The sequence below is a fragment of the Cupressus sempervirens genome, chromosome 7 (assembly GCF_028749045.1).
Source record: "Cupressus sempervirens isolate cs-2001-9-10 chromosome 7, ASM2874904v1, whole genome shotgun sequence".
In the NCBI taxonomy this organism is placed as follows: Eukaryota; Viridiplantae; Streptophyta; class Pinopsida; order Cupressales; family Cupressaceae; genus Cupressus; species Cupressus sempervirens.
The window spans coordinates 621,969,468-621,997,351 of NC_143124.1; the positions used below are offsets into that span (position 1 = coordinate 621,969,468).

Genomic DNA, 27,884 nt, shown 5'->3' on the forward strand with positions numbered 1-27,884 from the left:
AAGAATGGATGCAAAGCAAAACGACTCTCAAGAGAAAATTTGCATTAGAGAGAATGAATTGATTTATAGTTACAATCCTTATAAAAGGAGAAAGGTAACACCTAAAAGGTAAAAACCCTAAAGGGAAATAACCTAATAAAAGAATTAATTATTATATACCTAATATTTAGCTTAAGTAAACTAGAGATAATTAGTGACTTAATAATTAAATCAAAATGATTTAATTAATAAGATAATACCTTATTACTCTAACACACCCCCTTAAAATAAACTTAGAGAGTAGCTAAAAACCTAGAAACTACTATTGAAAGTAAATTTGGGTCCTGAGAACAAGGCTTGATGAGGTACTCACGAACAACCAAATCTCAGTAAAGAGGAGAAATAGAGATAACCACATGGGAAAAACCCTACTCCAAAAAGAGATAGAAAGAATGTCCCAGAAGATAGGAACAAAATGATGAACATGAAGAATGCCATTGAAGCATACAGTTGCAAACACTGTTAGACTGTTGATCTGAAGAACTTCTACTGAATAGAACATGACCAAGTAGAGAAGACTAAGTCTGAAGAGCTGATCAATCGAAGATAGAAGATATCTTCATGACCTCCAAAAATAGGAATGAAAGAGTGTCCATATGGTAAATGATCCATCTTATTGAAATGCATAGGTACCCAGCCACTGCATCCGCCTAGTACATAGGAACAACTACTGAATCCATGGCTCATTCTATCGAACCAAGACATTAGAACCAACAAAACTCCCCTATAATGCTGAGAGGTAAGATAGGTACATTGAAATTGAATGCATAAACTCTTGCAGAATGAAGAACAGGAACATTAATTGTAGAAGTACATACACCTATAAAGGCATGTGTAATCGACACATCATGAGGCTAATGTCGTGGAAAGAACACTCACTTGTCAAAGGAAGATGGCGAAAATGGCCAACATGAAACCCTTCAAGGCACTTTGTAATGTAGTGCGAGTACAACAAGAAACAAAGATGTGCAAGATCCCACAATGCAATAGAGTGGCACTTTATCTCAATGCATTTGCATAAACATGCTACAAAATATGTCAACATAAATCAAAAGAGACACAAGGCTGATACAACATAAATTATAGCCCAAGACGAGCCATCCTAAGCAACGAAAACGATCCTCAAACTTGAAACAGCCAAGATATCCAACACAATGCAAAAATGGAAAAAACTAGATAAGATGTACTTGGAGCATAATCTAGAAAAACAACCAACATCACTGGAAAGAGCATAGAATAAGCTTTTCAACGATATAAAGTTTTTCCAAAGTAGAGATTTGTTGCTCAAGATGTCTTCTAGAGTGCAAAAATGAACCCTCGACTTTGACAACAAAGAAAGCTATCAAAAAAACATCAAAACTGAAAAATGCCTATACTACTATGATGACCTCGGAACTAACTTTCAGACGATATTTCGTTTGTAGAAAACAAAGTTTGTATGCCCAAGATATGAGCAAAAACCAAAAGGTAGGTCCAAATAAAACCATAAGGGCTTACAAGCACATTGATGCAGTGTTGACATCAGCAAAAGGTGGGCCTAAATTTGATAGTCAAATGATTGTCGAGGCAAAAAAAAGCCAGAAAAATACCCACTAGTCAAAAAAATTTAGTTTGTCGGGAAAAAGTATTATTACATGAAAAAGGGTTGGAGCTGATAAAAATAAGTGATGTCCTCAAAACAGTTTACCATGCAAAATGGTAACCACTAGGTAAAAAACACCACAAATCGCTGCATAAAGTGGAAAACCGCCTAGGAGGATGAAAACCCAGTACCCAGTAGTCAAAAAATCAGAAAGTGTTTTTAATAAGCATAAAGCTTCCTTCCAAAAGGCCAAAACCACCAACCCAAAGGAACGAAACCGCCCTCAGGGGTTGAAAAGGTCGTATTGAAGCGAATACCGCCTTTTAAAAAGTGCTAAACCGCCTGTGCAAAAAAATAGGGCAACCCATGGCTAATGCCACTAGCAGAGGCTGAGCACTGGTCGCAGGTCAAAGCGGTGCAAATCTCGACAAACCAATAAAGATTCCTAATGGAAATTCCAGTTGGTTGCAGTGATTCTTGACGGAAATTTCGGCTAACGTTGATGTTGGAGTGGAGTGTGGAGAGCCACCAGTGGCAGAACGGACAAGTTGGTGAAAAAAGGCATTGCGTGGCGGAAGGAGAGCCCAGACATCAGGCCTGCGCAATCGAACTTGCACAGGGATGATGTTAGACCTGCACAGTCTGACAGGACCCGCGACCAATAAATGTGCGCCCTTTTTCTTTTGAAAATTTTATGCCCTTATTTGCCAAAAATAACATGTGCTTTACTATAAAAAGCGGGATTTATAAAGAATTTACACTATTTTTTGAGAAAATAAAAAAATATTGCCTTGTAAATCGTGCCTAGTTTGTATGACCTGGTTGCACATTTTTTTTGCCACAAATAGAAACTTTGTCTAAAATAGACAAATTTTATATGGAAATGGGATTTTTTGGGTGCTCTGAGCTCAATGATGATGTCCGTTTAGGTTCAAAGTGACCTGAAATGAAGCCCCCCTAGATCCAATATAAAAAACCTCTGAAAATTGAAACCTTCATAAACTCCAAAATTCTCCAAGATCAAGAAAAAGCTAGAGCAGATCTGACTCTGATACCATGTTAGATTTGAGAAATAAAAATCATCTCAACTTATGAACACCTACATGCAAAAAACTTGTCACAAGAGAAGAATAGAGGCAAAGCAAAATGACTCAAGATAAAATTTGCATTAGAGAGAATGAATTGATTTACAATTTCAATCCTTATAAAAGGAGAAAGGTAAAACCTAAAAGATAAAAACCCTAAAGTGAAATAACCTAGGTTGCATTATAATAATACATAAAAGAATTAATTATTATATGCCTAATTTTTAGCTCAAGTAAAGTAGAGATAATAAGTGACTAAATAATTAAATCAAAATGATTTAATTAATAAGGCAATACCTTATTACTCCAACAGGGACAACATCTTAGATGTTAACCCTTGGATAATACCATGTAATATTTCATTTTGGAGTTTGCACCACACATTTTGTGAAGGGTTCTTGTTAGTTGACTGGATAAATAATTATAATGCTATAAAGGAAAGATGGATTTCATAGGTGAGCATGACTATTGATGGGTATTGATGCTATGATGATGTTATGCTGGTTATATGCTAGCCTTGATGCTGGATCAGATTAGATGCGAACTTCATTGCAGACTAATCAGACTTTGTGATGTCAATATAGTCATTTTTGGTATCATAATTACTATCTTTGTATTTGGACAATGAGTCCTCATTAAACAGTGAGCTTTAACTTTTGTAATACAACTCCTGATAGGGTTGAGACCTCTAACAAGGTCAAGTCCTCTAACAAGGACTAATGTACTAAATGTATGTGTGTTGACTCCTAATATGGTCAAAACCTCTCATCAAATAATTTTCAGATTAGTACATAGTTGTGGGTACCATCCTCACTGGGGTTTTTCTCTTGGCCAAGGTCTCCTCGAAAACAAATTATGATGTTATGAGTTCTTTATGGTTAATGTTTTACTTTCCTGTATTACTATATGTGGATGTTTATGGTTAAGTTTCAAAGTTGTTAATTGGTTGGAAAGTGCTGCAAAACTGACTCACCCCCCTTCTTTGTGTTGCTTGATCCTAACATAACATCTTATAGAAAGGTACAAGATGTTAAGATAAATGTGGATATCCATGCCTATAAACCCTATAAATAATGGGAGAAAACAAGATTAGATCATGAAAAACAATACTCGAACAAGAACCAAGTTTAAAGCATGTATCAAACAAGTGAATTATATGAGTAATCCATAAACCTTATAGAAAAGATAGGGATATCAACTGAATCTACAAACTACCATATACATTACATTCTCCCATCAATGAAAAATTATAAAAAAGCTAAAATTTCAATAAATCTATATTAATTAAGACCGTATTAAATTTTGATATTAATAATATTGTTAATTTAATAATAAAACATATTATAATTTTTTATTATTAAATCCTATTCTAGAAAGGGGACATTACATTGCCATACCAACCATGCTGACAGTTGAAGCTGCCTACAAGGACAAACAATGGGCTGGAATGCTCCCATTTACATTCCCATCCCTAAAATATAAAGGGTTCCAATGGATGTAGATGGGCCTGTTACAGGCCTTAAGTAGTATTCGGTAGCTTTTTTGGATGTGATGCAGGAATTAGATAAAATAATTTGACCCTAAGTTTTGGAATATGTTAGGGCTTTCCACAAAATATTGTTTTTTCTTACATGCAGAATTGATCTGACTTTTTTGCTTGGTTTTATTTTTGTTATAAACCTATATGCCTAGTTGATTCTTAATTTATTTCCCGTTCTGGCTTGGCTGCTGGCTTCAAGGCTCCTTTTGATGTGTACTTGCTTGGAATCTCATATTTTTGTTGTTTACAAGTTGTCCTATTGGTTTTAAATTTGTTTTTGTATGTAGCATAGAAAGCTATTGACAATTTTTCTTAAAAAATGAATTCTTTTTGTGTGAAACTATAGTCAGACAAGATTATAGTTTTAATGACTTTCTTATACTCTCTTACCAAGGCTTAAATTTTTTTTTTCCTCTCCATTTGATTTTGATCTTAAGCTGAACTAGATAATTTCACTCCATCTGATTTTGATCTTATGCTGATTAAGACAATATGCCAGAACTTGGAATGAATTCTTTTTTTCTTAACATGTATATTGAAATGCTCAAAATGTCTTCCAAACTGTGGTCTTTATACAGTTATTTGCGCTTGCAAACACGATGACCCAGTTTTGATTATGGTGGGTGAGTCCATTCTATTATAATTTGATGTACTTGCATTACAGGTACTTGCAAAATAATGCAGTTTGAAGTGGTTTTTCCATCTAAAAAAATCATAGAACACATGAATAAAGTTCTACATTTGTCAACTTGTCAATGAATCTTTAAGAGCCACAGTTTCTGCATCATTTTTAATGTTTGAAGTGAAACACAGTTCCATTACTAGTCAATTCTTGTTTTCATTTGTGTTGCCATGCAGCATGTTTGTTCTTTGTAAAATAAATTATTCAGGTTCTTTCTTTTGTGCTGCCATGAACCTTTTTTGTTCTTTGAAATGGTTTATTCATTTAAAAAATCATAAAACACATAAATAAGTTATGCATGTTGTCAACTTGTCAATGAATCTATAAGAGCCACAGTTTCTGCATTGACTTAAATGTTTGAAGTGAAACACAGTTTCATTAGAAGTCGATTTTTCTTTTCTTTTGTGTTGCCATGAAGCATTTTGTTCTTTGTAAAATAAATTATTCAGTTTAATGCTTTCTCTTGAAAATGAATAACAATAGGTGAAAAATTAACTATAGTATTTGTACCTTGTTAGCTTCAATCACTGGTTTAGTTTGGTCTATAGTTGTTGAATTTTCCCTTGGTTCAATAAGTTGTAGATAAATATAACAGCTCGGGATTGAGTTTCTGGTACTATTGCACAGATTAACTTCAAACAGATTGGTTATATATTTAATATAGATTTTAATTGAGTTGAAAGATGGCATAAAAAGGTGGTAGGCTTATGTATGGAGATTTCTGTTCATACACCTTCCAGAGTATACTATTAACATTCAATATATGTCTCAAATTCTGAAGGTTCCTGGATTGGCTGTTGTCATTGTGGGTGAAAGGAAGGATTCCCAGGTTTATGTGCGGATGAAGAGAAAAGCATGTGCAGAGGTTGGCATAAAATCCATTGATATTGACTTACCAGGAGATGCATCAGAAAAAATGGTGCTTGAGACAGTTCTTAATCTCAATGCCAATCCTCAAGTACATGGTATCATAAAACTTCCCCTTTAGATTCAAGAACATGTGAGAATTTTTCAATCTTGACAAGTAAAGAAGTAAATAGAGAAAAGATAGAAATAGTGGGTGTATGAAATTGCATGCATATGGTTTCGTTGCTTTTTTTAATGAATGTGTCATTGTCTGAATCAGAGCAGTGAGAAGATGTGACAAATTGACTGAACTGTCTGAAGGCCTCTAAAGAGTGCTTTGCATTCTAAAGCATCCTATAGTCAGAGCACTTGCAAAGTTTAAAAAACTTGGTACATTTTTATGTGTGACTATGATTGTTGGTATTTTTGATCAAAGTTTGAACTATGAAATGGCAAGCTCATCCATTCTTTGTAAAATTTTCAAATCTTTTTAAGATTTTTATGAGTACATTGACCCATAACTTCTAAGTTTCAGACTTATTTTATTTTTAATTTTTTTATAAAAGATTGTGGGTTTTTCCATGATTATTTGTATCCAATGATAATTTTATATTTAAGACTCAAGTCATCAGCATATTCCCCGTTTCCCATGCATAGCCATTTTTTCCTGAGCTCTAATTCATACTATCAATTAAATGGCAAGAAAAACACACAATCACCTTTAAACATTTGCTAGTATGAGAAAGGGTGATGTTATACAAAATCCACTATTTGGGGGCTTTTCACCTTCAACATTTTATTTCAATTCAGAAAGCTCTTGTTGGTATGTGTGTTATTTTGTTGAGAGGCATAACTAAAATGGCAGCAAGGAAGTTATAATGGATTGAGTAATATAAATCCAAAATAACATGAATTTGACAGCTATTTTCACATCAAACCAAATAGACCTGATGATCTAGCATAGAAATCTTAGATAAATCTACCTAAGGACACCAAGATATTAATCTCAAGGCACCTATCTTGCCTATCCCACAAACTCAATATAGGCATCTTAAGAGTGATATCTCTTGACATCTTTTGGATAGATATATTTAAGATATATATGCTAGTAAGCTTTCATTATCTTCCAATAATCATCAACGGGAGTAATTTGGGCTTTTGCAGTGTAGTGTTACTGTTTGTGTCCAACTCTAAATTGACTAGGGAGAGGCTCTCACGAGTTGCAAAAAAGAGCTTTGAAGTGCTCAGATTCTAGTTACCAACCAACCATTGCATTGGATCCTTTCATAAAGAACCAATATTTCTTTCAAATTCCCAACGATACAACTAAACCATCCCCGGAGTAGTCTCAAATCTCAAAAATCGCAAGTCCTATCCCTGCAATTCAAAGTTAAAACCCAAAATTGTAGTAATTTTACCATTCTATTGCTATTAGTGTTCTTCTATAATAATCTGTAGTTGTATATAGGCCGGAAACCCCAAAAAGCTTCCAAATTGGTCCTTGGAAATTGTCTATTGATATGAGAGTGAGGGGAAATTATACCTTGGCTCTTCCTCCAGAGGTCTCAAGTTACCATTATATTGACAACAAGCACGGTGGCAGTGGGAGGGGGTGGGGGGGGCAAACTACATTTCCCTTATTTTCCCCTATCATGCTCAGAGCCATTAACACATTTTTTGCATATCTTATCATTAGTAGGCAAAGGAATTACTTCAATACCATCCTTTGAGTCCTCACAGTAGCAGATTGGTATTTTAAAATTAACATCAACAGAAAGTCTTACCTTGGGGGGCCGGGGGGAAGGAGGGTGGCGTGGGAAAAACTAGAGTTCCCCTATCATGCTCAGAGCCATTAACACATTTTTTGCATATCTTATCATTAGTAGGCGAAGGAATAACTTCAATACCATCCTTTCCTCACAGCATCAATTGGTATTCTAAAATTATCATCAACAGAAAGTCTTAGCTTAAGTTGACATGCTAGCTCTGGAATGGTTTGATGTAATGGGCAGATATTGTTCACCAAGTCCATGAAAGTGGCTCACTTGATAGTTCAAAAATGCCTCTACTTGCTGTTCCACTCCAGAAATATCCTTGTGAAGCAACCATTGTTTCACTACTTAAGCATTGTGCAATGTCGAAAACATTGTGTACAAACTACAAACCAATTGATTTGGGTCCGAAAGAAGCTTGGACATCACCTCCTAGATCCCTTCACATGGAGAGCCATTTATCCTTTCCTAATTCCCAGGTTACCAACAACCCCATTCAGGATTTGCCATCTCCCTTCCAAGTAAGCTGTCAAATATGTAACAAATCTTTCCTTCCCACTCAATCTTCCCTCCTTCAATCAACGTCAATGGGGCTACTGGATTTCCCCCAAGGCCTTGTGTCCTGAAAATGTCTCCATCTCAGAAAGGTGGGGACACGTTCTCATGGAACACTAGTAGATAATAATGCACTTTTATGTTCAATCAAAGCTCCAATAAATTATTGAAAATTTACATAGGTATTTGACAGTGTCCTCTATCACTGGCCAATAGGATTAAAGACTGCACTAATTTTTCTACTAGGCATTAAGAAAGGAGCACATAATTAAAATTTGCTTCAATTTATCTCTGTCAGGTAGGATAGTATACTGGTATTAGTTGATAAATTTCACCTTATTCTCAATATGTTTCTAAGTTTTCTCTATCTAGAGCAGATATTTTCCACTATTGTCGAAGTGGATATCTTTGTCTTCAGCCAAGTCTTGGGGAAACCTGTGTAATATCCCTACATAACTTGTCATTATGAAGTCCTCATAGCATATTTTGTTGAGTCCATTTATAATTTTTTCTGTATTAAAGTTGAATATGATGATGCCTTTGTTACTTGTCTCAACCATGAAACGATGACCTCTAATCAGAATATAGTGCACTGGAACACACCTATGAAATTCAAAACATGCCTATCTCAGACAACAGACGTGCAGAAAATGTGAACCTCACTCTCATGCTCATACCTGAACCTATTATGAGCCATGAAAAACAGTCAATGCAGGACCTGAAAAATGAAGGAAAGGATGAGACACTTAGACAAACAAATTAAATAGGGAGACTTAGACAAATGAGTTAAATAGGGAGTGCGTTCAGTACACTGTTCAGCTATGATCATAGTGATATGACCTTCCTAAATTGTCACAAAATCTTTGAAATTTGAGATGCAATCTATGTTGGATAAATCCACATGCCTAAAAATATGTGTAAGTCAGCCTACTCTTGTAGGCATTTAAGCATTACAAAGCATGATTATAAGGAAACATACATAGAAAGAAAAATTATGTTGCAATGCTTATGTACAGAAGAGCAGGAAAAATGTAGATTATTTTAAGGAATGGTATCACTCCAATAGAATGGGATATACAGTTGGAAATAATTTAACCCAATTTTGAGGTAACTAATTTGATTATATTTTATTAAATAGGCCTAGCCAAATAAAAATTTATAGAATATCTTGCTGTTTATTCCAATCAATGCATTATTTAACAGGTATATTGGTGCAACTTCCATTACCATCTCATATCAATGAAGAGAGAATACTGACTGCCATAAGCATAGAAAAGGATGTAGATGGATTTCATCCTCTCAACATTGGAAAACTTGCAATGAAGGGAAGGGAGCCTATGTTTGTTCCTTGTACACCAAAGGTGAGGTTCCAACCAAATATTATTGGCGGCATATATTCAATTTATATGTTTGATTTATTTACCTAATTAGGTAGACAAAAGTTGGTAGTTTTTGGCAGACAGAAAGATATCCCGAGTGCCTGAAGGAATTCTATTTAGCATATTTATGTTTAGTTCCTGGATTTAAAAGGTTTCAATATGAAAAGGATGATTTCTGACCTTTAGGCCTAGGGTTTGGTTATGTGATTATTTAATATTAAGAAATTAAATTTTAAATTAAAAAATGGGAAACATAATGATATTTTAATAATCTATTTTTAGGAATAAATAATAGCTGATTTATATTGTTTCCAGGGATGCATAGAACTATTACAAAGGAGTGGGATCTCCATATCAGGAAAAAAAGCAGTTGTGGTTGGAAGGAGTAACATTGTAGGGTTGCCTGTTGCACTGCTTCTAATTAAACTAGATGCCACTGTATCTATTGTGCATACTCGAACTCCAGATCCCAAGAGCATCATATGCGAGGCAGATATTATCATAGCTGCTGCAGGGCAGGCAAATATGGTATATCCAAAACAATCTGATGTACTTAATTCTTCATTTTTTTCCCAAATTATATCAAGGGTAGCAAATATCATGGCTTCATCTTATTAATTGTAGTTTGATATAGAATTTCTATTGTTCTCTTGCTTCAAAAAATCACTGATAAATGTCCTTTTTTTTCCTGATTGAAAATAACATATTTTATATAATAATATAAGACATGGCGTTGATGTAGATTTTTTAATTCTCGCATCACCTATAATGTAACCTTCTCTTCGTGTGGGAGAGGATGGCATAGTCTTCTTTAGAACTCACTTCCAGAGGGTCAACATTTTTACTTAAATACACCTGTTCTGGCTGAAATGGGAATGATGACATCTACAGCAAAGTCAAAAGAATTTCCTGCAGAAACAGTTGGAAACAACACCATTGAATGTTGTTTGAATATATGCTTGCCAGAGGGGAAGTGATAACAATTACCTGGCTATAGCTCCAAGTTTCCTTGCACGTTGTCAGATCATAACCTCAATAATGCCATTCAAATGTACGGGTCACACTGACTAGATTCTGCTTTGATAAGAAGGAAACACTGGAATAACTGTGCCCTCCTGTTACTTAAGCCTTTTTGTCAAAGCTAGTTTTTTCCTCATTGTTTTCTATTTCACCAAAGAAGCCTGTTGAAGATTACTTTTTTTTATCATAACATGCAATAAGGAGGAAAAAGAAGTAACTCTATGAAAACAACATAACCTTGTATACAATGCAATTACATTAAAAAAAATAACATGCTGGGCGCTCTAACAGTTTTTGAATTAGCGGGCTCGCATTCAAGCGGGAAACTGGTTGGGGAGAACCTGGTAGGAGGTACAGACCCTGGAGGAACTGTGGGGGGACCTGGGAAGATTGCTGGGTCGAGTTTCGTGGCTGTTGGGGATGATGGTAAGTCTGGACATGTTTCAAACACATTTTGTGGGGTCCGTGACCCGCCCTTGGATTCCGCCTTTGCTTCTCGTGTGTCAGGTTAGGACAAAGAGGAAAAGAAACATAATGTGGAATCTAATAAAGTTAATTCCTTTGTTGAAGAGAAGGTAGGGTCCTTAGAACAGAAGACCTGGTCATCACTTTTCGGCAGGAAACCAACTGGCAAATCTTCTTTCCCGTCGGTGACTTCTAAGACTAGTTGGGAGAAAGGTGAGTTCTAAGTTTTTATCCTTGACCCCTTAGTGGATTTCTCTGTTTCCTCCATGGATTTCACGCTGATGGGCAAATTTTTGGGGGCAAGACCAGATCTAGATTCTCTAAGGAAAATGGTTAAGAGGAAATGGGTTATATGCGGGGAGGTGGACATAGCTCCCATGCTGAATGGTTTCTTTCTGTTTATTTTTAACTGTAAGGAAGATATGAATCTGGTTCTCTGTGGAGGTCCCTAGTCTTTTGGAAAAAGTTCTCTTACAATAAAAAAATGGGAGCCTAATATGGTTTTATCAGATTCCTTTTTCCTAACTACCCCGATTTGGGCCAGACTTCCTGGACTCCCTCTCGAATTCTAGCATGAGGACATTTTTAAGGGTATCGCCAGTTCTTTTGGTGAACTGGTGGCTCTGGATAATGCTACTGCGACCAGATCCAAACTCCACAGTGCTAGACTGTATGTGAAGGTGGCGGATCTGAATCATCTCCCAGAAAAGGTGGATTTAATTTCTAAGCTTGGTAAGAAAACCCAAGAAATCATTTTTGAAGATCTTCCTAATGCTTGTTATGCTTGTAAGAAACAAGGTCATTTGGTTAAAAACTGCCCCTCCAAGAGTAAAAACTACTTGAGTAGTGAGAAGGAAGTGAAAAAGACTAAGGTTCAGCAAAAGAAGGTTTGGAAACCTAAAGACATTCATCTCAAAGAGAAGAAAGAGAATGAGAACTCAAAAGCTCCACCAGCAGTTGTGGATAATGTCTCTGAGCTTCTTCTCGAGGATGGGGCTAGGCTCGTGTCTGAGACGGAGAATATGAACTCTGAAAAAGAAGTGAATGGCTTACAACTAGATCCCATCTTGCCTGAACAAGGTATAGATGACCTGCCGGATTTATCAAAGCAAATTGTTCTTTATTAAAAGATGGAGGATAAATGGGGTGATCTTGATGAGATGATTGAGCTTGAGGAAGGAGAATTCTTGGCTGAATCTGGAGCTCATAGTGAGGAAGATGAAACTCAGCCCAGGGAGATGCAGGTTTTTGACCCTTTATTTTCCCAGGATACCCTTATTAAGGACCCTCCTATCCTAGAAGCTATCAAAGAAGATGGAGTAATCTCAAAGCTTAAACCAAATTCAAGGAAAAGGGCTGAAAAAAAGAATAACATAAAGGGGGTCGAGCCTCGAAGCAGTAAATTAGATTTGCATACTAAAGTGAATCCCAAAGCTTCGACCCCGGTAAAACTTGGAAAAAAAATAGACCAACAGTCCAAGGTGAAACCAGATGTTGGGTCTCCGGATGGACGTGGAAGGAAATCTTCTAAGAAAACCAGGGAGTTAGAAAGCTTGCAAAATATTGTTGATGGTTGTCAAGCAACTATTCTGGATTATACCCCTAAAATATGGAAATGAAAATTATTACCTGGAATATTAGGGGGTTGAACAGTTACCATAAACTAGATGTTGTTAGGAATTTTGTTAGAGAACAGAAACCTGATTTTCTTCTGCTACAGGAAACTAAGATGAACAAAGAGAAAGCAGGGCAGATAAAAGCTTTCTAAAATTACTCTATAAATGCTAGTAGTCAGAAGGTGCTTCAGGGGGAACCCTGATGCTATGGAAAAAAAATTGCTTTGCTGGGACTATTTTGAGTGCTAGTAAATACTTTATGATTGCTAAAATTACTAGTGCTGATAAAAAAGAGGACTGGTACATTGTGAATATATGTGCGCCCAACATGAAAAGCCAAAGGAAGAAGGTTTGGGACAACTCCAATTTTAAAAGTATGGATTACTCTGGACGATGGATAATCATGGGAGACCTCAATGTCCCTCTTTATGACCATGAAAAAATGGGAGGTAATGCTACCCAGCTTGAAGGAAGAATGGACCTAAGGGAGTTTATAAACAAAGAGGGCTTAATGGATATGGATCTTCACGGCATTCAGTTTACTTGGAGTAATAAGAGAGTTGGCAATGATTGTATTTAGGCAAGGCTTGACCGTGCTCTTATCTCTCCTGATTGGACAAAAGATTTCATCTGCAAGTTGGAAGCCCACCAGAAAATTGGTTCTGATCATTTCCCTCTTATTTTCACAGTTAATAAGCTTAGTCCTAAGATGAATTTTCCTTTTAGATTTGAGAAGATGTGGATGCAACACCCCCAGTTTGAAAGAAAAATGGAAGAATGGTGGAACATCAAAATTGATGGTACTGCTCTCTTCAGAGTGACTTCTAAACTTAAAAATGTCAAAAAGAAAGTCAAAATTTGGAACAAAAATTGCTTTGGGAACATTTTTGAGGATAAATCTGTATTGAAAGAGGATATCCAAAAAATCTAGGATAAAATTTAGAAGGAGGGATATACCCCAGACCTTCTTTTAGAAGAAAATGAAAAGCTGACTCAATACCATGACATCATTACTAAAGAAGAGATCTACTGGAGGCAAAGATCAAGATTGATATGGCTGACTAAAGGAGATAAAAATACCAAATTTTTCCATCTATCCACTCTGAAGCATAGAGCCAAATCTCACATTTCACATCTTATGAAGGGAGATTTGAAGATTGAGGAGGATAAGGACATCATGGATGAAATGGTGACTTTTTTCTCTGGTCTTATGGCAGCTGACCCCAACATCAATATGGAACACCAGGCTGAGTTCCTCAGAGTGATCCCCACTCTGGTTTCAAAGGATCAGAACAAATTGTTAAGCTCAATTCCTAAGAATGATGAAAATTTTAAAGCTGTTTGTTCTCTAGGAGGAGATAAAGCTCCTGGTCTTGATGGCTTTCCCATGTTTTTCTTTCAGAAACTTTGGAAACTTGTTGGAAAAGATGTTTGTGATGCGGTGAAGGAATTCTTTGGGGCAAAACAAATGCTGAAGGAAGTCAATTCCACCTTCCTGTGCCTGATTCTTAAGAAAATTGGAGCTGATTCGCCTGATCAGTTTAGGCCGATCAGTCTTTGTAATTCTTTCTATAAAATTATCTCCAAAGTTCTTACTTCTAGATTGCTTCTGGTAACCCCTTTGATCATTGCTGACCAACAAAATGGCTTCACTCCAGGTAGACAAATCCTCAACTCGGTTATTTCTGCTCATGAGAATATTCATTCCTTATCTTGTTCTAACAATCAAGGATTTGTAATGAAAGTGGATGTTGCTAAGGCTTATGACAGAGTTGATTGGTCTTTTCTCTCAACCATTTTGATTGCCTTTGGCTTTGACAACAAGGTTGTTGGACTGATTCATCAGTTGATCTCTACTTCTTCTATTGCTGTCCTGGTTAATGGTAGCTCTTCTCATTTATTTAATCCCTCTCGGGGATTGAGACAAGGGGACCCTTTATCCCCCATCCTCTTTGTTATTATGGCTGATTGTTTGGGGAGGTACATTGGGGATCTGGTGCATAAAGGAGTTATTAAGGGATTGCAACCCTCTTCCCATCCTCTTATATGTTCGCATGGCCAATTTGTTGATGATACCATCTTTATGGGGAAATCTGAAGTCAGGGAAGCCAGAAATTTGAAGCAAGCAATAAATCTTTATTCTTCTACCTTAGGCCAACTGGTTAACTGGAATAAAAGTGCTGTGTTTTTTCTCAATACCCCTATTCTTAGACAACATAAAATTGCCAAAATCCTTGGATGTTCTATAGGTTCTTTCCCTTCTTCCTATCTGGGTCTTCCTTTAGGCTTGAAGGCTCCGGATTCCTTCTGGGAAGACCTTATTAACAAATTCAGCAAGAAGTTGGCTGGTTGGAAAGGGAACCTTTTAAGCCAGGCTGGTAAATTAATTCTTCTTAAAGCTTCTCTCCAAAGTATACCAACTTATGCTTTAAGTTTTTTTAAAATCCCCACTAAATTTGCTGAGGCTATTGACAAAATTCAAAGGAATTTTTTATGGATTGGTTCAGAGGAAAAAAAGAGAATGCCTTTAATTGCGTGGGACCAAGTTTGTAAACCAGCCAGGGAAGGTGGACTGGGCATCCGAAAAATCAGAAGCATGAATAAAGCTCTTCTAGCTAAACAAGGATGGCGTGTTTTCCATGAAACAAAGAGTGGAGTACCATTTGGAAACACAAGTACCTTCTTAATTCTGTTTCTGTTTCTGATTTCTTCTCTTCATCTGATGTTATTCATCCTTCCTCCATATGGGGAGCTGTGCAGGGAACAAAGAAAATTCTTGGAGAAGGGTGCTCTTGGAAAATTGGTAATGGGATTAGGGTGAGATTTTGGGAAGATGTCTGGCTTAAGGATCACCCCCTGATTGAAGATGTTCAAGATATGACACAAGTTGACTTATGCAAGCAGAGATATGGCACTCTTGTTAGTCATTACTGGCAGAACGACTCTTGGGTGAACTTGAAGGACATTGATCAAAGCTTCAATCACATCCAATTATCTCTCAATGCTGTTTCTCTCCACCCTTCTTTTGAGGATGAGATTATTTGGTATGCTGATCCTAGTGGGCAATTCAAAGTTTCTTCTTTCTTTGTTTCTAAGGAGAAGGAAAATCTTCCCTTTTGGTCTCAGGCTTGGACTAAGGGTCTCATTCCTAAAATTAACATCTTCTTTTGGGTCCTGCTTCAAAATAAAATTCTGACCCTTGATAACTTGCAGAAAAGAGGTATAAATTTGGTGAATAGGTGTATTTTATGCAAGAATGGATTTGAAGATAGAGACCACCTGTTTCTGAACTGCTCTTATACCCAGCAAGTCTGGACTGAGATCCTAATGTATTGGAACTTGACCTAGGTTCATCAAAACAATGTGGAATCTTCTTTTAATAGCTGGAAATGCCCTTTTAAGAATTCTAATGGTCAATTCCTATGGAAAATTACTCTTCCTCATCTCTGGTGGGGTATTTGGAAAGAAAGAAATAATAGAATTTTTAGAAACAGAGAGGTCCCAGGATGGGTGCTTGGTCAGAATATTATTAGAGCTTTTAAGGAGAATTTCAGATCTCTGAAGAACCTTGATCAAACCTTTCCTATTGATAATCCAATGCTTTCTAAAAATCCTAAACTTCAAACTGATAACCCAAGATTGACCATCTCTTGGAGTTCCCCCCTAATGGTTGGATTAATGGAAACTTTGATGGTGCTGCTAAGGGCAACCCGGGAAGTGTGGGTTGTGGAGGTGTGTTGAGAGATCATATAGGAAATGTTAAAGATGCTATAGCAATCCCTATAGGCCGGACTAATAGTCACATTGCTGAAGCAATGGCTGCCCTTTATACTATGAAAATTGCTGTGGATTTGGGATGTCCGAATTTATGGTTGGAAGGTGACTCTTTAAATATTGTTAATATCCTAAATAATAAAAGTTCTATCTCATGGTCGATAGAGGCCACAATCAAGGAGATCAAATACCTTATTCAAAAATTTGAAAAAGTTGTCATATCCCGTACCTTTCGGGAGGCCAACGGTGTTGCTGATTGGATAGCCAACTATGCTGTCCTAACAGGGCAAATGGTGAGGTGGACCGATGAATTAACTAACCAAGTTGATCTCAAAGCAATTATTCATTATGAAGCCATCCATGCACAAGTGGGAAAGATTTGTAAAGATTAGAAAGTTAAATATTTCGTGGAGTGATCATATTATTGCTAGATTTTCTTCCCCAAGGAAGTACACTCAAATGAATGCGATGTGGTTTTCGCACGTATCTCCAAAAAAGGGAGTCTCTTTTGATGGGACGAAAAATAGTTTTCATTTTAACCCTTTCATTCTCTGAGTCTGGTTATTCTGGTTTGAGTGCGTTCTCTATTCTCTGCAGATGGGGGGCAAACCGCGCAAGCAGGAACCAAAAAACTGTGATGCCTGGAAGGCCTGTGAGGATGTATGGAAAATTCTGCAGAAAGGAAATGTGACTTGTTATTTGGAGCAACTCAAAGGTTTTAAGCCACACATCACTATGGCTTTCTTTAAGAACTAGTCCAATGACAAAGTCACTCTCCATGGTGTTACTGTGAAACTCACGGAGGATTTTATTGCAGAGATCACGGGGCTCCCCACGGCGGGCATAAAATTCACCAAGCAAACTAGTATTTCAAATGCAGCCTACAAAAAGTTTCCGAAAACGGAAGATGAGGAGAAGCAACTGGAAAAGAGTGGTGATTTCTTCGATGTGCATCAGATAAAGGAGATTTGGAGGGATGTTCTTTGCTGTATCCGTGAGTATTTCATACTTGATGGAAGAAGTAAAAGAGTTCATAAATGCCACTTTGTTTTTTTAAATCACTTTAGACACAAAGATAGAATATCTTTCCCCTTCTATTTGCGGTTTTCTTTACTTCATAGATTAGAAGCCCATAAGAAGGAGTCCAGACCCATTTTACATGAAGGGCTGATTCTTCTTATTGAGGGATATTGTAAAAATAAACACATTGCCTCTACTCCCTCTAAGGACAAGAAGAAGGACTCCATTAAGAGTAAGAAGGGTGACTCTGTTAAAGGTAAAGATAAAGCCCTGAATTTGAAACCCTCGGCTTCTCAAAAACATGAGGATGAGGAGTCTGAGACCGAGAAATCGGAAAGCCGTGAGAATATTAACCCTGAGGATGAGGATGATACTGACACCGGGGATTTAAGCTCTAATTTGGACTTGTACCTGGAGATTGAAGGTAATAATGAAAAAGGAAAAGAGGAAGCCAATAGTGAAGGTAATTCTGAACAGAGTAAATCTGTTAATGAGGGTAACCAGGCTATATCTAGTGGGGGTGATAAAGCGGAAGATAACACTGTCGGGAACCCTGTTGAGAAGAGTAAGGAGGACCATACGGCTAAGACTGCTTCTCCTGTCAAGGGGATAGAGGAAGAAAAAAGGAAGGACTCTGCTCACATAGAGGACTCTGCCGGGGCTCGAAAGGAGGATCAAACGGAAATGGAGGATAAAAATGACAATGTCCGCTCCCCCCACACGAGACTGCTGAAGATGATAGCGATTCAACGCAGAGGAATACCATGCTTACCTTCCTGCATTCTGCAAAGGTTAAAGCCGACACCATACTCAAAGTAGATTCCTGGATCTATAATGAAATGATGGGTTTGAAGAAAAAGGTGGAAATTCTGCAACAAAACCAAGACACTATCAATGCCAAACTTAGCCAACTGGAAGGGCAGATGGGAGACATCCCTAACAAACTTAACAACTATGAGCAAAACCTCAGAATGTTAATCAAGGAGAGTGGCACTAAGATGGAGCAGGTCACCTTGAGTATATGTGCGGCCGCTGCAAGCCTGGGCAAAAGGGCTAATGAAGAAATCACTTCGGCTGAGGGTTCGAGCAAAAGAACAAGGCAGAGCTTGAGGAAGAGTGCAATGAAAGTTGCTGTTGCTTCGGCTGCTGATACCATTCAAGAGACTGCAGCAATTGGTAAGGAAGCTGCTAAAATGATCTTAGAGCTGCAATAGTGGCTCTGGGTCGGGTTCTCTGGTTTTGTTCCTGTCTGGTGCTGGTTACTGGTTGGGGTCTCTGGTCCTGGTTTTTGGTTTTTCTCGTTTAGACTGTTAGTGGTTCTAGGTCCCTGTAAAACCTGGTTTAGTTTGTTTTTGGACTTTTCTAGTGGTTTCAGGTCCTTGTAAAACCTGATTTTGATACTGTTCTATAGTTTGTTGCAGGTTTCTTTTTCTTGTTGGGCTGTAATGCTTTATCTTTCTGCTTTTTGCTAAAGGGCTTCGGGGTCCCTTCAAACCCTTCTTTTACCGTAATCTAAAACATAACCTTGTATACCAACAGTGGTTACACAAACTTTTCAGTAAATGATATTGACAGACATCTCATTATTCTTAGCACCAGTTCCAGAGGTGTAATCCATACAAGTGTGTAACTGTACTTATGCATCTGGTATGATTGTTTGCCCAGTTTAGATAACATAGTGAAACATACAGATATCACTATCAATCTATCATAGATGCTATGGCTCAAGATGTTTTTGTTAATTTCTTAAATCCAATATCTAGGTAAATAGATCAAATCTAGATTTTTACACTATTAGATTTATTTAACAAAATAGAGCAGTGGAAACCTAGAACTAAGAAAAGCAAAACACAATTATACACAGTTCATATGCTCTTCAATCAGTTCATCATTCAAAATAACTTCAGAACTTACAAGACTTCCTAGTACATGGGAAAATGGCTGAAACAAGTTACAGACAAAACAAAAAACCTGGAATGTACTTGGTATTTCTACCTTCTCCTTTGCTGTTAACCGCTGTAAACTTTTTCCTTTCTAACTTGCTGAAAGTCAAAAGTCTCCCTTGATTCTCTCTCTCAATGTCCTTGAGAAAGATAAAATTGATTTCTTCTCTGATTTCCTATTTGGAGTCTACTTCCATAAAGTAGAGTCCTACTTGAACTCCTCTTCCTAGGTGACTACTTTAATTAGTTAGGCAGATAAAGTAGAGTCTTACTTGAACTCTACTTCCAACTTACCTTTTTGGGCTACAGTTATCAACACTTCCTCTTAGTGAGGAAGGTATTCATCACCACTTCAAGCTTGTCTTGAAAGAAAACAAACTTCCCTTTTACGAAGGGTTTGGTGAGTATATTTGCAACTTGTTCATTCTTCGAAATATACTAAAGCTTAATTGCTCCCTTCAAGATATTGTTGCTGATGAAATGATATCTTATCTTAATGTGTTTTGACCTATCACGAAACACTGGATTCTTTGAGAGTTTTTAATGCAACTCTGATAGTTACAATTAATCACAGTAGGATCCAACTCCTTATCAAATAAATTTGAAGAATCTTTCGAAGACAAATTGCTTCACAACTTGCCAAACTGGCTGCCATGTACTCAACTTCAGCTGAATTGAGTGCTACCGAGGCTTGCTTCCTGCTGAACCAGGAAACCATGGCTGACCCTAAGCTGAAACAACACCCAGAAGTACTCTTCAGATCTGTATCACTCCCTACCCAATCTGAATTACGTACCTTTACAACTCCATCCCATCTCTTCAAAGGTATTGCAAACCACACTCCACTGTGCCCTACAAATATTTGAGCACATGCTTTGCTATGATCCAAGGAACCTGCCTTGGCTCTACCATATATTGACTCAAGGCGTTTACAAGAAAACAAATGTTTGGTTGAGTGTTGATGGGATACATCAATGAGCCAATTATTTGCCTGTATTGTCTGAAATATGCCAATTCTGAAGAATCAACCTTCTTCAAGTTGGTTATCATTGGAGTAGCCATTGATCTACTGTTTTCCATCTTGAATGTCTTAAGGATCTGCAACATATACTCCCCTTGTCCAAGAAAGATCTCTCTCAATCTTTGCCAAACCTCAAGCCCTAGAAAGTAATTCATCAACCCAATGTCCATCTCAAATTTTGTTACCAAATCTGACTTGCACTCAATGATCAACTTCTCTGCCCTTGTAAGAATTAAGTCATCCACATAGAGCACCAAGATGAGGATCTTAGATCCAACTAGTATGAAGTATGGATTGGAATTTGCCTCACCCTTGTTGAAGCCCATGCTTTGCAAATAGTTGTTGATCTTGGAGTACCATGCCCTTGGAGCTTGTTAGAGTCCATACAAGGCTTTCTTAAGTTTGCATACATGTGACTCTCTGTCAAACCCCTATGGCTGCTCTATTTATACTTCCATTGAGGAATGCTATCTTCACATCCATTTGGTGAATCTTCCACCCTAATCTGAATTAGTGATATCATAGCTTGAATAGAAGAATATCTAGCAACAGGAGCAAAGGTGTCCTTGTAGTCTACTCCCTCTTTCTGAGAGAATCTTTTGGCCACAAATCTTTCTTTATACTTTTCCATACTGTCATCTGCTGCATGTTTGATTTTGAATAACCATCTCGAAGTCAGTAGTACTGACTTCCCGTTTGGTCTTTGAACACATTCCCAAACATCATTCTTCATGATGGAGTTATGCTCCTCCACCATGGCATCTCTCCACACCTATTGGCTAGCTGCTTCCTTAAAGCTAGAAGGCTCTAAGTCTATGATGTTCGCCACCAAGACCATATACGTCAGAAACTTATGTGGAGGCCTACTCTCATTGAATGTGGATTTGGGAGCCTCAACATGTTCTTGGGCATCTCTCAAGGTCTTCTCGAACCTTCTAAGCCTCTTAAGTAATTCAGAAGGGGCTAATTGTCCCTCCCTTGGAGTTTGGCCCTTTGTACTAGAAGTTTGTGAACTCTTCTAGAGCACATCTTTCCATGCTAAACTACTTCTCGCTTGTGAGGAGTACCTAGCTGTTTCTCTTTCTCTCTCTTGTCTTGGTTTGCTGTTTTTGCTTTCATGTTCTTCCCGCGGACACCGTTTGGTGATCCCTCTCTTGTTGGCGTTTTCATTTTGTACTATTCCCAATCCCTTGGACCCTCGTTGGTCTCTTGTTGGACATTAATAAATTTATCTTATCTTATCTTATCTCATCTTATCTCACCTTAATCCTCTTGCAAAATATTCTCTGCAATTGTGTGTGGATCATGAGATTTCTTGGAGGCCAAGCTTTCTTCAAACTTGACATCTCTGCTGACAACTGTCTTCCATTGTGTTGGTATAAAGACTTTGTAGGCTTTTGACCCTTCACTGTATTCCACAAGAATGCCCTTCTCACCTAAGGGCTCCAACTTTGTCCTCTTCTCCATAGGCACATGAATATAGACTGGACAATATAAAAAGCCTAGGATATCCCATCTTAAGTTTAATCCCCGCAAATTACTCCTCTGAGGTCTTGTCCTCCAAAACCTTGTGAGGACTCCTGTTTTGTCAATATACAACTGTGTTGCATGCTTCTGCCCATAGAAGCAACGACAAATTCTAATCATGGATCACAACCTTTATAGAACTGATGATAGATATGTTCTTCCTCTTTGCAGCCCCATTTTGTTGTGGATTATAGGCAACTATATTCTCCCTCTTGATTCCGACATCCTTGCAAAAATCTCTGAACTTATATGAGGTTTACTCTCCCTTGTTATTTGATCTCAACACCTTGATCTTTGTCCCTACCAGATTCTCCACTTGAGCTTTGAACTTCTTGAATAGACTAAAGGCCTCATCTTTGATCTTCATGAAGTAGATCCAGGTCTTCCTGGAGAAATCGTCAATGAAGGTGACATAGTAGGATGCACCATTCATTAATGTCATTGACATAGGCCCACAAACATTAGAATGTATCAGATCTAAAATCTCTTTGGATTGAGTCTCACTTTGGGGAAATGAAGCTTTGACATTTTTGCCAAGAGCACAACCTCTACATACCCCTTGTTGCTTTAGACTAAACTCTGGAAGTCCAGTGACCATCTCTCTCAGTATAGGTAGTGCTTTGTGATGCAAGTGCCCCATCCTCTTGTTCCACAACTCACACAATTTCTCACTGTTATGCACTAGTGCCTGAATGGAGTTACTTTGTAGCCTATATAAGTTGCCTTCCGTGTCTCCAATCCTCACAGCTGTGTCGAGACTGGCTCCCTCTGGGCATATAAACACTTGTCCTTTCTGGAAGGTAACTGTGTAACCTTTGTCCTCCATAACTGAGATGGACAACAAGTTCTTCTTTAGACCAGGTACACACAACATTTCCTGAGCATCAATAGATCCTCCTGACTCAAGCTGGAATTGCATGATTCCCTGTCCTTAACTGCATACAAGGCATCATTGCCAAGCTCCACTGTGATCTCTGAGTCATACTAGAATGTTGACTGAACAACTCTTGTGCCCCAGTCATGTAACAGGAGTCACCACTATCTTGGTACCAAGCCCTTCTAACTATAGTGTTGGTAGAAAGGCAGGCTGCAAGGGAAAAATCATTCTCAAACTTTGTTGCAAATTCACTCAACTGAGTCTGTACTGCTGCTGTTGCTACTTGTTGTGTCTTCCCTGTGCCTTTCTTCTTCTGTAGACACTGACAGGCATAGTGACCTTGCTTATGGAAAACAAAGGACTTGATCTTTGCTCAAGTCTCTCTTCTTTTCAAGTTGATGTCCTCCATAATTGTTACCTTTCTTGGTGAATGTTTTCTCTTTGCTTTTCTTAGTCTTCATGATGAGGGCCAAGTTTTCATCACCACCTCCTTGCTTGTTGGATCTGAGCTCCACTCAAGTCTCCTCTTGAATAGGATCATCCCATAGCTTCTGCCAATCTTCTTATGTGACTACTTTAATAGTGAGGTGGATAAAGCAGAGTCCTACTTGAACTCTCTTTCTAACTTACCTTTCTGAGCTACAATTGTCAACAATTTTTAGCATAAGATATACATATAACCACAAATCTTATATTGTAGGTAATTTCCACAAGGATGACAAAAAATGTCAACTAGCAGAATTTCAATTGGTAGTCTACACATTATGGCTCAAATTCTTTTGCCATAATACATCCATACAAGTATAAATATTCTATTCTGGGTAACTTCCACAAGGATTTCAAAAATATCAGTTTGTCAGAGATTCAATAGATTTGAACTAGAGTTCCAACAATCAACAGTTCAAACAGCTAGGGTGTAAGTATGAACCTTATTCACATTAGAGAAGACATGTAGTGCAATATAAGCCCAATCTATGGACACTAGCCATCCCCCAGCTGAAGGCGAAAACAACTGAAAGACTACTTTCATATAGTGTCTGTTGGCTCACACTTGACACAGCTTAGCAGTTACAGAAGACAATGAGAAAAACATATGTGCTCAGTAAAGTATACAGAATCACATATTATAGTAGCTGAGTACCTGACAGGTCTTGAGGGGAAGACACAGCTGCGGCAGGGGGGTGCTGCCCCTTGACTCTATTGGGGGCATTGTCCCTAGATCCCAACAAGGGATACTACCAAACATCAAAAGAGTATTAGAAAGGCAAACTACTCTCAGCAGCACCTCTGCTGCTAGCTTCATGCTGGTCAATATCAAAGGATCCAATTGGTGGTTCAGCCATGTGTTCATGGCCCACATCTTTTACACCTCGCTTATATCTAGGAGTAGCAGTCAGTATCCCCTTTTCCTTCTTCATCTTCTTGTGCATTATAAAGGGTCCATAGAAAATTGATTTAATTTTTCAATTCTTAATTCTTGAGTCTTTCCTTTTGGAGATGTAATCATAACTTGTTGTTGGCCTTCTGTTCATGTGGTATCTGATGATGTTTTCAGAATGTCTTTGAACGTGTTGAAACTGTTCAAAGAAGTGGTTCCTTTAATTGTTTTTGGCATTGGGAGAATTGCCAATCACACAGAGACAGTGCTATCTTCCTAACTCAATAGGTAGCAAATGAAGAAACAAGCTTGGTTGGGTCTAAGACCATGTTGTAGAGAGTTCTATTTTGAAAAGCCATCAGGATTGTCACTTTCACAACATTTCTTATAATTCTCACTTTCTTCATCTTCTTTGTGAGAAGGGAGCAGTGGAGCACCAATTACTAAGTGTGGACTTCTACAAGTAGGGACCCAGAAAATGCAAATCACTTTTTAATTGCTGTTCTTGCTTGCCTTTGGACTTCATAGTTTGGTGTACATGCTCGCTTTTCTTTTTCATTATGGAAAAATAGTTTTCTATAGCCTATGTTGCCTTATTGCTCACTCCCTTCACTCTGCAATTACTGCTTTTTTATCATTGGAGCTTTATTCCCTTTCTTGGAAAAGTAACAACTTTATTACGAGAGAAGAATTTCAAAACTGTATTTTTATTTTTTGAGTGAATATCTTTTTCAATATAAAAAAATCTTGCAAATCAACTTTAGTAAAGTTAAAGCACAAAGACTTTCTTGTTGACTCCAAAATTGTGTCCAAAGTCTTCATCATGTTTGCACAAACAAACCCAATCTATGGGAGTATAGTGTTCAGCAAATTTAGGAGAAAATTTATCTCAACAGTATCGAACCTTTGCTTCATCAATTAAAGTCCCAAATGAATTAATTATGTTGCTGCTTGCCTGGCTTTAAATACAAGTTGTCCGACAGGCACAGCCTTTATCAAATGGAAGTTATCTCTAACATTTTATCCGTTAGCTTTGTAGCTTTAGACATTATGCATAAGTATTCCTTATACATAGGCAGCTGAAGTGAAAAGAGGACTGCTGCACTGTCTTTTCTAACTTGGTAGAGATAGATTTGTCAGTCAGAACTAGTACAGCATCGATGTTATACCCTTTGTCCAATTTTGAAGATGATTCTACCTTAACACACATTCCTTTTAGGTATACTAATTTGTATAAATATTTATTGTATGTAGGCATTTGCCTGAGGAAAAACTGAATCAGTTCCCCATTTTTACAAACTTATTAGAGAGAGCTTTGAGAATTTTAAAGGTCCACAACAGACTTACCTCACATTGCTATCTGAAAAATCACAAGCCTGAAGTACTGACGGATCTCCCTCACTATTAGCCATAAAATCAGGCTGCCGGCAGACTGACAATGTTTTAGTCACTAGCTAATAAGCCTTTGAAAGCTTGTGTAATTTTTTGATAACCTACATTCTAAAACCTAGTACTTTTCTCTGGTAGCTGAAATACGTTTAAGTCACATTTGCCTACATTTGGTCTTCTGCGGATGATAATATAATTTCTTGCCTTCACACGGTCCATTGACCTGTTTTTCTATATATACTGTATATTAACTTCTTCAGTAGAGAGGTCCACTCTCAGAAAAAATAAATTGAAGTACTTTAGAACAAAGGCAGATATGATCACTCTAGGAAAAGAAATACCTCCAGAAGAGTAAACTATGGGTGATTTAGGAGGCACTGATTACAATCAGCATATAAAGGAATGTCCCAGATTCCTCCTGATCATTGCCTTCTGAACCAAATAGTCAAATTCAGTCCTCTAGAAATGGTAATGAATTGAGTCCTTAATGAATTTACGCAATCACACCACAAATTACCTGCTAGAAGTGGCAACCACAATCACATGAAAGAGAGAAAGGATATGAAGGCCTAGGACTCTCAACGAGGAATGTGAATAACAAGCAACACATGTATTTTTGAGGTTTGTTATATGAATTTTTTCTTCCAAATAAGTATTCTAACGCTTTTTACTTAGATAAGGAAAGGCACTCTACAAACATCACCGGCAAGGAAGATTTGGTAACATGCAGCAGTTGGATCAAAACCATTGGGAATTCCAAAAATAAGGAAAAAATATTCCCACTTTAGTTTTCTCAGAAAGCTTTTGCATAGCTAGTTAGAAATGGTGATGGAATACAGTATTACAGAAAACCGAATTTGTTGCCATCTGTATTTTTAGACATGCATTAGCAAATAAATCCTTATTATTGACTCTTTTACATATCCTTTAAACCGTCCCTGGCCATTGATGTATGGTTTGGCTATTCTGCATTTTTTTTCATTCACTAAGCTAGGGAAAATTGGCATCATGATAAGCCTGTTATACACAAGAACTTCTAATATTTTGTACTCCCATTTTTCTCACTTTATTCTAAGAAACAAATATCTACCATGACATTTTTTTTAATGCTTGAAGGACAGTGCATGGTTAGAACATTCCACATTTGAATTCTACTTAGTTTAATTCGCATTGATTAATCGATTCTTACCACATTTACATTGCAGATCAAAGCAGACTGGATCAAGCCAGGGGCTACAGTTATTGATGTGGGGACAAATGCAGTTGATGACCCAAGCAGAAAATCAGGTTACAGATTAGTTGGTGATGTTGCTTTTGAGGAGGCCAAAAATGTTGCAGGATATATCTCTCCAGTGCCAGGAGGCGTTGGACCGATGACTATTGCAATGCTTCTTAGAAACACAGTAGATAGTGCAAAGCGGGCTTGTGTAGAAATGTGGTGTTGAAAGATCACCGCACATGATTATATAGGCTAATGGCACTTCTCTTAATAATTTTAAAGAAGTTTCAATGAAAAGATCTATTCAAACATGACACGAGCAGCCGTGGAAGAGATTTATTCAACTTTGCAAAAATAAATTTGACAAAGTGTTCAATATTTACATTGAGCTTTGACTCATTATTTAGCTGCTTACAGTCACCGTCTAATATTGACTAAACTGGAAATTAGTGATACTTTGTATTAATATTTATTAAACTAATAAGTAACAAATTAATTTATGGCAATGGTTAATTTAGTTGTGGTGTAGTGGTTCAGATCCTATGCAGACGACCCTTGATTGAACTCTCTGGGATCAGTATCTACGACTCTCTGTGGAATGTCCTCAATTCGGAACCTTAGGGCAGTATGATAATGTTTCTAATTGAGTTGTGGTCTAGTGGTTGAGGTCCTACGCAGATGACCTCCATTTGATCTCTCTGGGATCAATATCTATGGCTCTGTGGAATGTCATCAATTGGAAACCATAAAATAGTATGTTCTTCTTCTTCTATTGGGCATTTTTCAAATATCCAAAACAGAAAGTAAGTGTAAAACAGTGTTACCCTCATGCTTACTGTAATCAGTAATATATTTTAAAGAATTAAATAAATGATCAAATAATGTCATGTTTGGGTCATAGTATTCAGATGGGTGACCTCTTGGGAAGGCCCAATGTTTCACCTCTATGAGATACTTAAAATGAGTGCTGAATGTACCATTCATTCTCAAGAGTGGTGAAAACCTGAGAGCTACTAAGAATTTGACTTGCTATAGAAAATATCCCATACTTATCATTTGATGAACTAAAGAATCTTCACAATGAATGGTTCATAAAACACAACACTTTTCCTTGTGGTTTTGCGAGTGGGGTAAAATGTTGAGTGGGCTTAGCCT

At 37.4% G+C, this 27,884-nt stretch overlaps 1 protein-coding gene across 3 annotated transcripts in view; it reads left to right on the forward strand.

The window, feature by feature from the left end:
- LOC149548239 (Amino acid dehydrogenase family protein) overlaps positions 1–27,235 on the forward strand; it is a 51,936-nt gene extending 24,701 nt beyond the window's left edge. For all 3 annotated transcript variants that reach the window (XM_089792287.1, XM_089792286.1, XM_089792285.1), the window contains 4 exons: positions 5,710–5,893; positions 9,305–9,462; positions 9,796–10,008; positions 26,716–27,235. In XM_089792287.1, coding sequence (XP_089648413.1) covers positions 5,710–5,893; positions 9,305–9,462; positions 9,796–10,008; positions 26,716–26,955 — 795 coding nt within the window. In that variant the 3' untranslated portion in view covers positions 26,956–27,235. The remainder of the gene's footprint in view (positions 1–5,709; positions 5,894–9,304; positions 9,463–9,795; positions 10,009–26,715) is intronic.
- Positions 27,236–27,884: the final 649 nt, after the last annotated feature.